General features: G+C 47.6%; 2 protein-coding genes across 4 annotated transcripts; one reads left to right on the top strand and one right to left on the bottom strand.

Moving 5' to 3' along the window:
• Positions 1-14: 14 nt before the first annotated feature.
• On the bottom strand, positions 15-3,907 carry LOC307027418 (zinc finger protein 862-like; the record flags this gene model as incomplete). The annotated part of the gene is made up of 13 exons (XM_079695662.1): positions 15-330; positions 398-550; positions 667-897; positions 974-1,183; positions 1,267-1,524; positions 1,618-1,856; positions 1,967-2,136; positions 2,236-2,411; positions 2,489-2,664; positions 2,755-2,925; positions 3,006-3,089; positions 3,199-3,310; positions 3,809-3,907. 13 exons carry the CDS (start codon positions 3,905-3,907, stop codon positions 154-156), a joined length of 2,256 nt encoding a protein of 751 aa, XP_079551788.1. The 3' UTR covers positions 15-153.
• A 2,196-nt stretch (positions 3,908-6,103) lies between these two features.
• Positions 6,104-13,803, top strand: galnt11 (UDP-N-acetyl-alpha-D-galactosamine:polypeptide N-acetylgalactosaminyltransferase 11 (GalNAc-T11)). 3 transcript variants are annotated; one of them, XM_079695664.1, is made up of 13 exons: positions 6,104-6,251; positions 6,876-6,987; positions 7,666-7,897; positions 8,899-9,022; positions 9,130-9,296; positions 9,474-9,599; positions 9,857-10,106; positions 10,592-10,709; positions 10,796-10,948; positions 11,090-11,299; positions 12,435-12,539; positions 12,732-12,869; positions 13,028-13,803. In XM_079695664.1, exons 3-13 carry the CDS (start codon positions 7,690-7,692, stop codon positions 13,172-13,174), a joined length of 1,746 nt encoding a protein of 581 aa, XP_079551790.1. In that variant the 5' UTR covers positions 6,104-6,251; positions 6,876-6,987; positions 7,666-7,689; the 3' UTR covers positions 13,175-13,803. The 3 variants fall into 3 exon arrangements, with proteins under 3 accessions (XP_079551790.1, XP_079551789.1, XP_079551791.1); XM_079695663.1 differs by lacking the exon at positions 6,104-6,251 and having other exon boundaries at positions 6,830-6,987; XM_079695665.1 differs by lacking the exons at positions 6,104-6,251; positions 12,435-12,539 and having other exon boundaries at positions 6,830-6,987.
• The last annotated feature ends 971 nt before the right edge of the window (positions 13,804-14,774 follow it).

Here is a 14,774-nt window from a genome sequence, read left to right as displayed (position 1 = left end):
TACTTGGGGGGGAAGGTGCCAGGGGGGGGGCTGCGAGCGGAGCGCGGTGCGGGCGGACCGCGGGGCGGGCTTTGTGATGTGCAACACATGTGACAAACAACAAGTTTTAACAACATGTTTATTCATTAACTTTACATTACTGTATGGCAATATTCATTTTGTACAAAGATGGCACTGTTTGTCAGAGCACTTCATCCGTCTGGGTTTGTTGAAGAACAGCTCCAACGCCTGTGTGTATGGGAATGCCTCTGGTGCTGGTCCACTGACTGCTATCCGCATACATGCAGCCAGGTGCTCCCCTTTCAGTCGGTTTCTCAGGTCAGTTTTCACCTGTAAAACAGACAGTTTGTTTTAAATGAACTATACAGAATGACATGCAACAGGGAATGACACTTACCCTGTTCATCGTAGAAAAATCCCTCTCGCAGTTTACACTGGAGACAGGGATGACCAACCCCACTGAAGAGAGAAGGCTGAGGTTTGGGTATATTTCTGCCCATTCGTCCTTCTCACTGGCCAGGAGCTGCATGATCTCAGCTTGTGTCTTGTCCTTCAGAGATTAGCCAAGGCAGGGCAAATGAGTATACAGTATAATTGAAACATTTACAGATGTCAAAACAAGCAATTCTAACCGTCAAGTTCATATTAATTTAAGTATTTACCAACCTTAAATGTTCCTTCAAGAACATGCTGCTTGTAGGAGGTCCACTCTTGGATAACTGTGGCATCCTGCCCTGGGATGAATTTGTTGGCAAGGGTCTGCAACATTGAAATGTTGGTTACATCATTGGAGGTAACTGCCTTTGGACCCAGGACACTGAAGGCCCACAGCACTTCAATATGCTGGAACCTGCTCTCAATGTTGCTCTCCAGGCTGCAGATGTAAGGTTTGAGGACCTGGAATGATATTATACATTTTTCAGTTCAAGGAAAATAAATATTGGAATGTAAAAGTAAGAAGGGATGTATTTACATCTCTGACAAATCTGGCCCACATATCTTCCCGGGGGCGCTCCAGAATTCCGTGTCCCCTCCTGATCCTCTCCTCCTCTCCGGCAATGCTAAACGCCCCAAGTCCACCTGGGTTGTCCAAGTCTTGGTGTAGGCGAGCAAGGAACGTTCCGGGGAGTGGGGTCTCGCCTGCCTCCAGAATTCTCCTCAGAGTAACAAGTGTGACTGGCACCTAAATGTGGAAAAAGACAACAATATAATAGGATGGATAATGCAAATAACTGGGAGCATCAAATGCATTTCTTTGTAATCTACCTGCTCCTTTATGTGGAGAAAGTTCACATCAGCTCTCTGAAACACCTTGGACAGCATTGCAATGTGGGGCAGCACATCTGCCTGAAGGTAGAGGGCAGCCACAAAGCGGTATGTGGCACAGAAGGTGTATAGACCTTTGGCCACTGGGCACTTCCTTGTGCTCGCTTCTTCCGCCAGAGCAGCCAGCACAGCTGGAAGGTTCCTCTGGAGCTTTTGAACGGCTAGGTGCTGCGATAGCCACCTTGTATCTTTCACCTCCTAACAACAAGTAGAAACACTGGTAAGAAAAATATATGTAAATAATATGACAACACAATAGTATTATGAAAATAGGTGAAACTGAAAACACACCTTGACTTTCAAGTCGTTCAGACCTAGAGTGGTAGCGGCAGCACTCAGTGTGGCTGACCTATTTGCACTATTTCTGAAGAATAGGTGCAGTTCCTGCAGGTGGTTCCTGAAGTTTGCCATATACCTGACAGCATTTGAGGCATCTTTGCATGCCAGTGCTAGTCTGTGAGCAGCACACGCTACAGAAACCAGCTTTGGAAAACTGTCTGTGAGCTGCTTTGCCACTCCATTCAGACGGCCTAAGTTTAAGAATTAAATGCAGTGTTGAGGGCGTCATTTTGTTTCCTTTAATAACAGCTGACAATACACATTTCACACAATCCATTAGATTTAACAATAAACTCCATACCCGTCATCACTGCTGCACCGTCTGTCCCGAGTCCGTAGAGCCTGTCTACCGGGAGATCCTTCTTCTGTAGTACACTCTTGATGGCAGCAACAACGCTGTCAGCTTTCCCATCTTCCAGAGTTACCAGGTCAAGGAAGTGGTTGAAAACATAACCCTCTTTATCCAGGTGTCTAAAATAAAAATGTATAGGTTTTCACACATATTAATAAATATTAAGTTTAACTAGGCCTTTATTTAAATGCACATCATTCCTTTAAAAAATACCCCACCTAACATGTAAATCCAGCTGGCGGTTTACAGATCCATCTGTGGTTTCATCAACCTCTAGGCTGATTGCTTGAGATGACCTTATCTCTTCCAAAATAGGCGACTCTACTATCTCTGCAAGGATCTCCAGCATTTCATCCACTATTCTGTGTGATTGATAATTGTTTCTTTGATCCACCTGAGAAAAAGACATCATTTAACATTTAGCTGGTCAAAGTTCTTAGTTTCACAAGCATCATTTTGTACTAGGTTTACCTTCAGCTTTTCAAAGTAATCACAACCCAAAAGCTGAGCTAAACTTAAGAGCTTAGGGTAGTTGGTGTGGTGAGCAATCTCGTTCTTTACTAGCCAGTAAAGACATTTGAATCCACCTATGATGGCCTCATGTTCCATAATAACTGTGGGCTCAAAAGCCTGCATCACTGAGTAGCCTAGACCGAGGGCAAAGACATAATTCATTATATGAGCCAAACATGGTTGATAGGTTGCAGAAATTAGCTTTACATAAAAAAATGATATACCTGATGCAAGTGAGACCTGATGCTTAACACTATATTGATGAGGCTCTGAGGAGATGTGGCGCTCGATATAATCCTTGCGGAAAACAAGAATCCCAACTTCTATGAAAGCCCGTTTTAAGGGGCCTTTCTTTATTGGAGGCTTGTGTAGCCTGCAGATTCGGCAAAACATTCCTTTTTAAAAAGAAAAACGTGTTAATTCTTACAAAAAATAAGTTTTATTACAAATATGAACTTGCAAATGCCATTCATACCATGCTGGGTGAGGTAGAGCCAATTCTTGAACTGTGGCATTTTAAGCCAATCAGGGTTCCATCCTGAGTGGCGATGCTTGGAATCTGAAAATAATGCATTGTTATTACTGCATTTAAATGGTAGAGTTCTCCTTGCTATTATACTATGTCTGTGTCTGTGTCTGTGGTGCTTGGAACTGTGCTGCTTGTTCACCTGCACCTGCTTGTACCACACTGGGACCTGCTGCTGCTTCTACCACACTGGGACCTGCTGCCTCTCCCTCAGTACTCTGACTAGTTGTGTCAGCATCTTCACTGACCACCGGCTAGAATTGAAAACAAGCTTGAATCTAGTTTGGTCTCTGCATTGCAACTCACTGTTGACTGAAATTGTATAATTTCAGGTCAAATGAACCGACATATATCATTATTGAGACTTATGCATTTATTATTGCCATTGCAAGCAAAATGCTAACATTGGCTAAGTTACCTGTGGTCTCTCCTCCTCTCCTCGTCTCTCCTCCTCATCCTCACGCCGTATTCTCTTAAAATATTTTTGAATACTCATATCTGAGGAGTAATGCAGGGGAAATTAACAGTCTAACCTTAGCTAAAGTTAATCTGTGTCCTTCTAACTGGCATAGCCCGAAGAGAAAACGAATTATAATCTTTTTTATATTTAATTTAGCACACGTAACTTGCACGCAGCAAAGTAGGCCTGGTTACGTTAAATACACTCTTAGTTGCCACTAACTTCAAATAATTCGAATCTCCTACCAAAGTCAGAAAACAACAACACAATAAGGAGAAAATAGTTACTTTACCTTAGTGTCCGCGTCTTCTAAATTAACGTCGTCTTCTCCGTTTCTCGTTTCCCTCCACGCGATGGCAGCACGAACAGGAGGTGTCGAGCGAGGGATCATACACTAGTTAATCGATCGCAGAGCGAACAGGGGGGGATTATTGTCCCCTAGTTAATCAACCGCAGAGCGAACAGGCACAGGAGACGTAGAGCGCGGGCTCATTGTCCATTAGTTAATCACTCGCAGATGGCGTCGCTCGCGGACGGATACAAAAAATAAAAAAAGGTCCGAAATATACTTGGGCGGGCCTTAATATACCTGGGCGGCCCGCCCAAGTATTAACATTGTGTGGGAAACACTGCACTGCGCTAACTGCCTCTGATTTTTGGGCGAGGCATGAAACAATGAGTAGAGTTTATCAAAAAAGATTTGAAAATGATTGACCCCTGAGACCTCCTTGACCACATCCCCAACTGCCAGCTCTAGTCGATGATTTGAGCAGTGCCACACAAACAGGCTTGGGAATTTACTACACAACTGGGTTGCAACGCCTGTTCTCTTCCCTAGCATTACTGAAGCCCCATCACATGCAAAAGAAACTAAACACTGACCTAAAAAGTCCTTGTTAAAATGTCTTCCAAGACACTCCATTAAAGCCTTTGTGATGTCATCAGCAGTTGTTCCATCCAACTCGATCAGCTCCCAAAAAAACGTTTCGGGCTCAGCATCAGCTAATGCTGAGCGTAGACACACAACAAGCACAGTTTTACCACTAATAGTGGTAGATTCATCGACCAAAACACAGAGTTTTCTTTTGTTTTCTATAATGTCTTTGGCCATTTTTGTCTTCAGCTCATCTGCTATGTGGTCGATGATTTCACCGCAGGTTTTATTAGAGTGCAAAACCCTGCCCACGTTCAGCCCGTTCAGTTTCTGCAAGTTCAAATCAATTGGCATGTCCGTGAATGGCCGGCTATGCTTTCCAATTTAAATGTCGTTCGAAAAACTCTGATAGTGGTCTCGTATTCTGATCTATGCATAGACTGCACTTGCTTTTGAATTGCTTCACGTGAAGCAGACTGAAGTATGTCAGCAGCTTTTACATGGGCTTGTGATTCTTTGTGTTCTTTGATTTTTTTTCTCAGGCTAGCTTGTTGTTTGCACTTCTCACTACCAAAATGAGACACTGCACACTCACCCCATTCAATCGAGAGTTTCAGTCCTTTTCCAGTGTGTTTTCCCAAATATTTCACCTCTTTACCTATCTGACATCCCAGCTTTTTGTCTTTAATAATGAGCCATTCATTGGTCTTGCAAAAATAGTCCACCTGGTCCCTTGTCCAACAGTCAGGTGCATCACTTTGCCCGGTGTTGTTGGTGGTAATTGCGCCAGCAGCAGCTAACGTTAGCGGGAGAGAAGGCTCTGTTGGAGCTAGTGCTACTGAACTTGGAGCAGGAGGGTCGACGAGAGAAGGCACAATTTCAGACACAGGCACAGCATTTTCTGTATTTGCATTCGGGTCCTTGTCCGGCGACAACCGCTGTCTTTTCGCACTATTAAGCCACGCTAACATTTTTGAAATGCTAACGTCGTCGTTATGTGATGTATTTTCTGCTCTAGTCTATCGCGGCGGTGCGTCAGAGTTGCGTCATGAGATGCGTCATGAGATGTCGCCGGCATATTTGTTGACATGCGTCATGACGTGCCCCGCCGGCTGCCGGCGGCTGAGTACCGGCACGTACTCAGTAAGAAGTGCCGGTACCACAAGGGTAAAAATCAGAAGTGCCGGTACTGCGTACCGGTGAGTACCGGCCCAATTCAAGCACTGAAGTTACCCAGTTACCTTAAATACTTCCAGCTGAGCTAAGAAGGGAATAGATAATACTGTTGTGAGTCACCTGTTAGGTTTAAGACAAAATTAAGTTACAGTGTTACAATGTTCCTGTTGGACAGTGGCAGCTGGTGGAAAATATTTTTGGTGGGACTATGGAAATGGTGACAAAACCATACTAGGGTATTTAAAATCAGGAGACTAAATACGAACATTGTGTGTGTGTGTGTGTGTGTGTGTGTGTGTGTGTCATACTTGCAAACCCTCCCGATTTTCGCAGGAGACTCCCGCATTTCTCCCGATTTCTGACAAAAACAGATTTACTCACGACTGTTTCCACTCGGACTTTAATACAGCTACACCATTGTTTGGTTTCCATGGCGTCTCTTTAGCAGCGCGCGCAACTCAAAGTCTGAGAGGGTGAGAAAGATGAAAACTGAACAAGAATCGACAACTCGACCCTCTGCTCACTCCTTTCCTGTAAAATACAGGTCCAGCCCACACATATGCTCCATGGTGCCACAGGAATTGCCCTTACAACTAGTTTACATAGTTTACAGATAACAGCAGTCAGCTTGTTGGCTGCTGCTGCTCTGGCTGACGGCTCCTTTCTACCGCCCGGACGAGAGAGGGTAATGATACACGCTGCGGCCAGGCAGGAAACATGTGACTTATCAGTAACTTTAGACATCGTAAAACAATTTTAAACGAGATTTTATTGTAGATTATACAGATGATACCAACTATATAATATTTACCTTGTTCTTTAAAAAAAAAAAAAAAAAAAAAATGTTGGAAATATATTTTTTTATTTATTTTTAATTTTGAATGACAATCAAACATGTGGGAAGAGGTGGGGCCGGCGTCCCTAGCGCCCCTATGGGCCGGCCGCCACTGCTGTTGGATGTATATAACCTGCCTGAGGGGAAGGTGATGTTAGTAAGGTCATATATATATTGCATGTTAGTTCACCAGTCCACTAGGTGGCACTGCGACATTGAAGTTGTTGCCGTTCAATAAGCATAGAAAAATAACTGGTCGCAGTTCGGTTCTACCAGAAACCAATAAACTCCTCTATGCTCACAATAAGCCTCCCGGGAGTTACTATAAACGTGCGGGCTGGCTTGACCGCAGTATTTTAATCAAAACATGTTGTAGGGTGTACTTTGGAATTCGGCCCTGGTGCAATGAGTTTTATTGTGAAGGCAGTGAGCGGAAGTGACGCAGTTAGCCGCTGTGTTTGTGTTCCTCTGCAGAACTCGGAGCATCAGAGAGCGGTTCTTCTTCAGAGAGTCGGTACCATGGATGTATAATAAGCTCCGTACCCCTCAGTAACCCGCTGGACCCAGCTGCTGCAGCTCCTTCACCGTGAGTAGCTTCACAGTTAGACAGAGATATAGCTGCTGTGATCCCGATAAACCATAGCTCGGCTAAGCTAGCGGGTTCCATCATCGGACACCGTTAATCTTGCAACAGAAACTCAGAGTCCGGTAACACCAGCTGTTAATGACAACGGTGTTCACATGGTTTATAACAACACTGTGTGTGTGTGTGTGTGTGTGTGTGTGTGTGTGTGTGTGTGTGTGTGTGTGTGTGTGTGTGTGTGTGTGTGTGTGTGTGTGTGTGTGTGTGTGTGTGTGTGTGTGTGTGTGTGTGTGTGTGTGTGTGTGTGTGTGTGTGTGTGTGTGTGTGTGTGTGTGTGTGTGTGTGTGTGTGTGTGTGTGTGTGTGTGTGTGTGTGTGTGGGTGGGGTCTGTGAACAGAGCAGAATGATTAACAGCTGATCAGCTGACTGCAGCTCACCCACTGACACACACACACACACACACACAATAAGACACACAGACCCCCCCCTGACGTATACTAATTTATTATAGTGTGATGTAGCCCCCCCTCCTGATGGCCAGCGCCACATAGACACATGTTGATGTTTACATGTTGTTGTTAACTTGTTTACAGTGTGATGTAGCCCCCCCTCCAGATGGCCAGCACCACACAGACATAATGTTTACATGTTGTTTACATGTTGTTGTTTACTTGTTTACAGTGTGATGTAGCCCCCCCCCTCCCGATGGCCACGCTGAGGGTCTTTCTGCTCGGCTGCCTCGTGTCCTCGGCCACCTGGTCGGTGCTGCTGCTGCTCTACTTCTCTTTAGGGGCGGAACCACGGCCCCCCTTGAAGCCCCGCAGCCAGCCAATCACCAGAGACCTGGCCCCACGGGGGGCGGGGCCTCGGCTGCAGCCGTCCAATCGGGGAGCGGAGCTATCGCCGGAAATGGGTGATTGCTAATCTTAGTCTATTTTATAAGTTTATTATAAATGCGTTTATATTTATGTGTGTGTGTGTGTGTGTGTGTGTGTGTGACTGTGTGTGACTGTGTGTGTGTGTGTGTGTGTGTGTGTGACTGTGTGACTGTGTGTGTGTGTGTGTGACTGTGTGACTCTGGATGTGTGACTGTGTGTGACTGTGTGTGTGTGTGTGTGACTGTGTGTGACTGTGTGTGTGTGTGTGACTGTGTGTGTGACTGTGTGTGACTGTGTGACTGTGTGTGTGACTGTGTGTGTGTGTGTGTGTGTGACTGTGTGTGTGACTATGTGTGTGTGTGACTGTGTGTGTGTGTGTGTGTGTGTGTGTGACTGTGTGTGACTGTGTGTGTGACTGTGTGTGTGTGACTGTGTGTGACTGTGTGACTGTGTGTGACTGTGTGTGTGTGTGACTGTGACTGTGTGACTGTGTGACTGTGTGTGTGACTGTGTGTGTTTGTGTGACTGTGTGTGTGACTGTGTGTGTGACTGTGTGTGTGTGTGTGACTGTGTGTGACTGTGTGACTGTGTGTGACTGTGTGTGTGTGACTGTGTGTGACTGTGTGACTGTGTGTGTGTGTGTGTGTGTGTGTGTGTGTGTGACTGTGTGTGACTGTGTGTGACTGTGTGTGTGACTGTGTGTGACTGTGTGACTCTGTGTGTGACTGTGTGACTGTGTGACTGTGTGTGACTGTGTGTGTGTGTGTGACTGTGTGTGACTGTGTGACTGTGTGTGACTGTGTGTGTGTGACTGTGTGTGACTGTGTGTGACTGTGTGTGTGTGACTGTGTGTGACTGTGTGACGTGTGTGTGTGTGTGTGTGTGTGTGTGTGTGTGTGTGTGACTGTGTGACTGTGTGTGACTGTGTGACTCTGTGTGTGACTGTGTGACTCTGTGACTCTGTATGTGACTGTGTGACTGTGTGTGACTGTGTGTGTGTGTGTGTGTGACTGTGTGTGACTGTGTGTGTGTGTAGGGATGATCTTTAACGAGGCTGATCAGGAGCTCAGGGACTCGGGTTACCATCGACACGCCTTCAACGTCCTGATCTCCACCAGACTGGGTTCTCACAGAGAGCTGCCGGACACCAGAGACCCCCAGTGAGGATCCATATTTATACTGTGATCCTCAGGTAGAGGATCTATAGAGCTAGAGTTGTGTTAGCAGCTTTGAAGGGTCTCAGTGATGATCATGCCCCCCCCCTCAGGTGTCGTGATAAGGCCTACCCTCCGGATCTACCTTCTACCAGCGTAGTGATCTGCTTCTTCAACGAGGCGCTGTCCGCCCTGCTGAGGACGGTGCACAGCGTGTTGGAACGCACCCCGACTGCCCTGCTGCACGAGGTCATCCTGGTGGACGACCACAGCGAGCTGGGTACACACACTTATATACACACTACACACACCCTAACCCTAACCCACACTACACACACCCTAACCCTAACCCTAACCCACACTACACACATTTATATAAATGTGTGTGACTGTGTGTGACTGTGTGACTGTGTGTGACTGTGTGTACACACATTTATATAAATGTGTGTGTGTTCAGAGGAGCTGCAGGAGGAGCTGGAGCGTCATGTGGGGGGGGAGCTGAAGGGGAGAGTGAAGCTGGTGAGGAACCAGAGAAGGGAAGGACTCATCCGAGGACGCATGATAGGAGCCTCACACGCGACCGGTATTTCTTACCTCCTTAAACTGTGTCATTTCCTTGCCTAGATCCTTGTTCCCTAGATCCTTGTTCCCTACATCCTTGCTCCCTACATCCTTGCTCCCTACATCCTTGTTCCCTACACCCTCGTTCCCTACATCCTTGTTCCCTACATCCTCGTTCCCTAATTCCTCGTTCCCTACATCCTCGTTCCCTACATCCTTCACCCCTACATCCTTGCTCCCTACATCTGTATCCATACCACCTTGTTCCCTCCCACCCAGGTGAGGTGCTGGTGTTCCTGGACTCCCACTGCGAGGTGAACAGGGATTGGCTGCAGCCGCTGCTCACCCCCCTGCTCAGAGACCATCGTACGGTGGTCTGCCCCGTGATCGACATCATCTCAGCCGACACGCTCTCCTACTCGCCCTCCCCCCTCGTGAGGGGGGGTTTCAACTGGGGGCTGCACTTCAAGTGGGATCCCGTCCCCCCCGCGGAGCTCAGCGGGCCTCAAGGGGTCACCGGACCAATTAGGTACCAGCTGACCAATCAGGAGACCAATTAGGTACCAGCTGACCAATCAGGAGATCAATTGGGTACCAGCTGACCAACCTGGAGACCAATTAGGTACCAGCTGACCAACCAGCTGACCAATCAGGAGACCAATTAGGTACCAGCTGACCAACCAGCTGACCAACCAGCTGACCAACCTGGAGACCAATTAGGTACCAGCTGACCAACCAGCTGACCAACCTGGAGACCAATTAGGTACCAGCTGACCAACCAGCTGACCAATCAGTAGACCAATTAGGTACCAGCTGACCAACCAGGAGACCAATCAGGAGACCCATTAGGTACCAGCTGACCAACCAGTACACCAACCAGGAGACCAATTAGGAGACCCATTAGGTACCAGCTGACTAACCAGCTGACCAATCAGGAGACCAACCTGAAGAAAGCTGACCAATCAGGGTGCAGCTTGTTGTTGGTGTAAACATGTTTGTTTACACCCCCCCCAGGTCTCCCACCATGGCCGGCGGTCTGTTTGCAATAAACAGGAAGTACTTTAACGAGCTCGGCCAATACGACGCGGGCATGGACATCTGGGGCGGGGAGAACCTGGAGATCTCCTTCAGGGTGAGGCTCAGATTCACAGACCGTCAGTGAAGCCACCACATTATATTTTATATATATATATATATAATAATGATCTATCTCTATAGATCTGGATGTGTGGCGGTCAGTTATTGATCATCCCCTGCTCCAGAATCGGACACATCTTCAGGAAGAGGAGACCCTACGGATCCCCGGGTGGGGGGGACACCATGGCCCACAACTCACTAAGACTGGCTCACGTGTGGATGGACGAGTACAAGGTACACACACGCACACGCACACACTAATTTTCAGTGGTAACTTGTTTGTAGTCCTCTGACCTCACTTCCTGTTTGTAGTCCTCTGACCTCACTTCCTGTTTGTAGTCCTCTGACCTCACTTCCTGTCTGTGGTCCAATCAGGAGCAGTTCCTGTCTCTGCGTCCCGAGCTGCGTGACCGTGGTTACGGAGACGTCAGTGATCGTGTTGCGTTGAGGGAGCGTCTGCAGTGTAGGACGTTCCGCTGGTACCTGGACACCGTTTACCCCGAGATGCAAACTCACGGAAACAAACACCTGCCTGTGTTCAACAACAAGAGCCTGAGGAGGCCCAAAGTCCTGCAGCGAGGCCGGGTACTGAACGCACCACGCATCATCAGACCCTGAACGCACCACGCACCATCACACACTGTATACTAAGTCCTGCAGTCACTGAACACACTACGCATCATCACACACTGAACGCACCACACATCATCAGACCCTGAACGCACCACGCATCATCACACACTGAACGCACCACGCATCATCAGTCACTGAACACACCACGCATCATCACACACTGAACGCACCACGCATCATCAGTCACTGAACACACCACGCATCATCACACACTGAACACACCACGCATCATCACACACTGAACGCACCACGCATCATCAGTCACTGAACACACCACGTATCATCACACACTGAACGCACCACGCATCATCAGTCACTGAACACACCACGCATCATCACACACTGAACGCACCACGCATCATCAGACCCTGAACGCACCACGCATCATCACACAATTTATACAAAGTCCTGCAGTCACGGAACACACCACGCATCATCAGACCCTGAACGCACCACGCATCATCAGATCCTGAACGCACCACGCATCATCACACACTGAACGCACCACGCATCATCACACACTGAACGCACCACGCATCATCAGACCCTGAACGCACCAAGCATCATCAGACCCTGAACGCACCACGCATCATCACACACTGAACGCACCACGCACCATCACACACTGTATACTAAGTCCTGCAGTCACTGAACGCACCACGCACCATCACACACTGTATACTAAGTCCTGCAGTCACTGAACACACCACGCATCATCAGACACTGAACGCACCACGCATCATCAGACACTGAACGCACCACGCATCATCACACACTGAACCCACCACGCATCATCACACACTGAACGCACCACGCATCATCAGTCACTGAACGCACCACGCATCATCAGACCCTGAACGCACCACGCACCATCACACACTGTATACTAAGTCCTGCAGTCACTGAACGCACCACGCATCATCAGTCACTGAACGCACCACGCATCATCAGACCCTGAACGCACCACGCACCATCACACACTGTATACTAAGTCCTGCAGTCACTGAACGCACCACGCATCATCAGTCACTGAGCGCATCATCGTTATCTCACTCTCTACTTCCTGTTGTCTCAATTCCTGTTTCAGTTGCGCTCCCTCTCGTCGGGGGGTTGTTTGGGGGCCCTGGGCCGGGCGAGTCAGAAGGGGGGGGGCGTGGTGCTGAGGACATGTGACCCCCAAGACCCCGAGCAGGTGACACACACACACACACACACACACACACACACACACACACACACACACACACACACACACACACACACACACACACACTCGCATGTTGGTGCTGTGAAATGTATATCTGTGTATATAATGTGTATAATGTGTATAATGTGTATAATGTGTATATAATGTGTATATCTGTATATTTATGTGTATCTGTAGGTGTGGTCGTACGATGAGGACGGCCAGCTGCTTCTCGCCTCTCTCTTGTGTCTCGACGTCTCTGAGGTCCGGACCCTGGACCCCCCCCGCCTGATGAAGTGCCACGGCTCGGGGGGGTCTCAGCAGTGGAGCCTGGGGGTGACACACACACACACACACACACACACACACACACACACACACACACACACACACACACACACACACACACACACACACACACACACACACACACACACACACACACACACACGCACACATACTATGAAACTCACATTTAATGTAATCCCTCCCAGAAGTCCAACCGGCTGTACCAGGTTTCCGTTGGTCAGTGTCTCTCCGTCTCTCGACCAATCAGGCCGAAGGGTTCTGTTTCCAAGGGTTCCATTACCATGGCGATCTGCGACGCCTCAGAGGATCAGCAGTGGCAGCTGGAGGCTTGAGCGACCAATCAGAATCCTCCGTCACTTCAGAACTTCCTGTTTCCTCAGGACGGCTTCAACCAATCAGAAAACTCCAACCAATCAGGACGACTTCAACCAATCAGCAGATTTTACTCTGAAATTAATTTGATTTGAACGGAAACAGAGTGATAGATGGGACTGACTGTAGGGTTTAAACCCTGCAGACTCTCACCCTTAAACTGAGGGTCTACAGGGGGTCTCACTAACCCTTAAACTGAGGGTCTACAGGGGGGTCTCACTAACCCTTAAACTGAGGGTCTACAGGGGGGTCTCACTAACCCTTAAACTGAGGGTCTACAGGAGGGTCTCACTAACCCTAATGAACTCCATCCTTCAGTGTCACTGGAACAGAAGAGACCCAGGGCGTTATCTTGAGAGAGGATGAAATGTAGTGTCCCTGATCAGCAGGGACTGAAGACGATGTGTTTGCATTCTGATATTAATCTGAGCGTTTGTGTCTTTTCATCAACACTTTACTGACTGTGAGGACACGATGCACCCCTTCTCCTGACTGCTGTTTTCTAATATCAAACCTGTGTGAAAGGGTTTGTTAACAGCTCTTCTAAGTTTTAGCAGCTTTGAAGTCCAATAAAAAACATTCTAACAAACGGCTGACAGTCCTCGTGTTTTCAACTTGATCAAAGTCAGTATTGTTAGTGTGTTCAGGAACAGTGATCAGAGTGCAACCATGAAATAATCAAATCTAAGACGTGTATAAGAGTAAAGGAGAATGTTCACTGGCATATATCCACATGCTGTTATCTATGGTGTCGTCATGCAGATGTACAGACGGTGGTCTTCAGAGCTCACATGAACTGATGGCTGCTGTTGGTAACCACTCTAAGCTAGCATCACCTGAAAGATTAGATGAAACTGTAAAACTAATGTTCTTAATTTTAATTTGTCTTTCCACACGTTCAGCTGTATCAGTTCAGATGATCTCACATGTTCTGTTAAACATCCCTGTCTCACCTGCTTTCACTGAGCTGATCTCTGGAACATTACCTGGAACAGCTCAGGTGTTCAGCATCAGTTACCATGGAGATCTACCCCGGTGAGAAGAGAACCAGCGTCGTTGGACCCCACAAAAGATTTTTAGAGTTTTCTTTTTGCTATTTTGAATCCAAGAGATGCTGATTTGAAACCGTTGTTAGGTATTATGGCATGTCCTGTTTCAGCTGGAGAGAGGGGAGTTCGTCCCAAATCCTCCTGCTGTATTTACACCTCCACCTGGGAGAAGGGGCCTCATCAAGCTGCGAGTGAGACTACAGACGGAGCCCACTCCATCAGTAGGGGGAGTGGGTAGGGTGTGGTTTGGAATTGGAGTTAATCCTGAAGTTACCTTGACCACAAACCCTGCTTCAGGTACAGGCCTCAGGGGTCTCAGTTATGGAACACTGACCAATAAAGCCTTTTGGTGTCTGTACTCAAAATGTCCTTATATGAATCCCAAATTAACTTTGAATTGGCCTTGCCCTCTGCATGTCAACATTCAAACATAAACTGTCAAGCAAATCACCTCATGCACGTTTAGGCAGGAAGTACACAATGACAACACTCACACTGGTGGGTAACGCTC

The sequence above is a fragment of the Notothenia rossii genome, assembly GCF_949606895.1.
Source record: "Notothenia rossii genome assembly, contig: scaffold_184, whole genome shotgun sequence".
Classification (NCBI taxonomy): Eukaryota; Metazoa; Chordata; class Actinopteri; order Perciformes; family Nototheniidae; genus Notothenia; species Notothenia rossii.
This window is presented reverse-complemented; position numbering and strand designations above follow the sequence as displayed.

What these genes read in the sequence shown, in the direction of transcription:
- galnt11 (XM_079695664.1), top strand. Translation starts at nt 7,690, where the DNA reads ATGGCCACGCTGAGGGTCTTTCTGCTCGGCTGCCTCGTGTCCTCGGCC. An exon ending in AGGAGCCTCACACGCGACCG is followed by an intron (nt 9,600 to 9,856) that starts GTATTTCTTACC and finishes CCTCCCACCCAG; the next exon opens with GTGAGGTGCTGGTGTTCCTG. An exon ending in AAGTCCTGCAGCGAGGCCGG is followed by an intron (nt 11,300 to 12,434) that starts GTACTGAACGCA and finishes TTCCTGTTTCAG; the next exon opens with TTGCGCTCCCTCTCGTCGGG.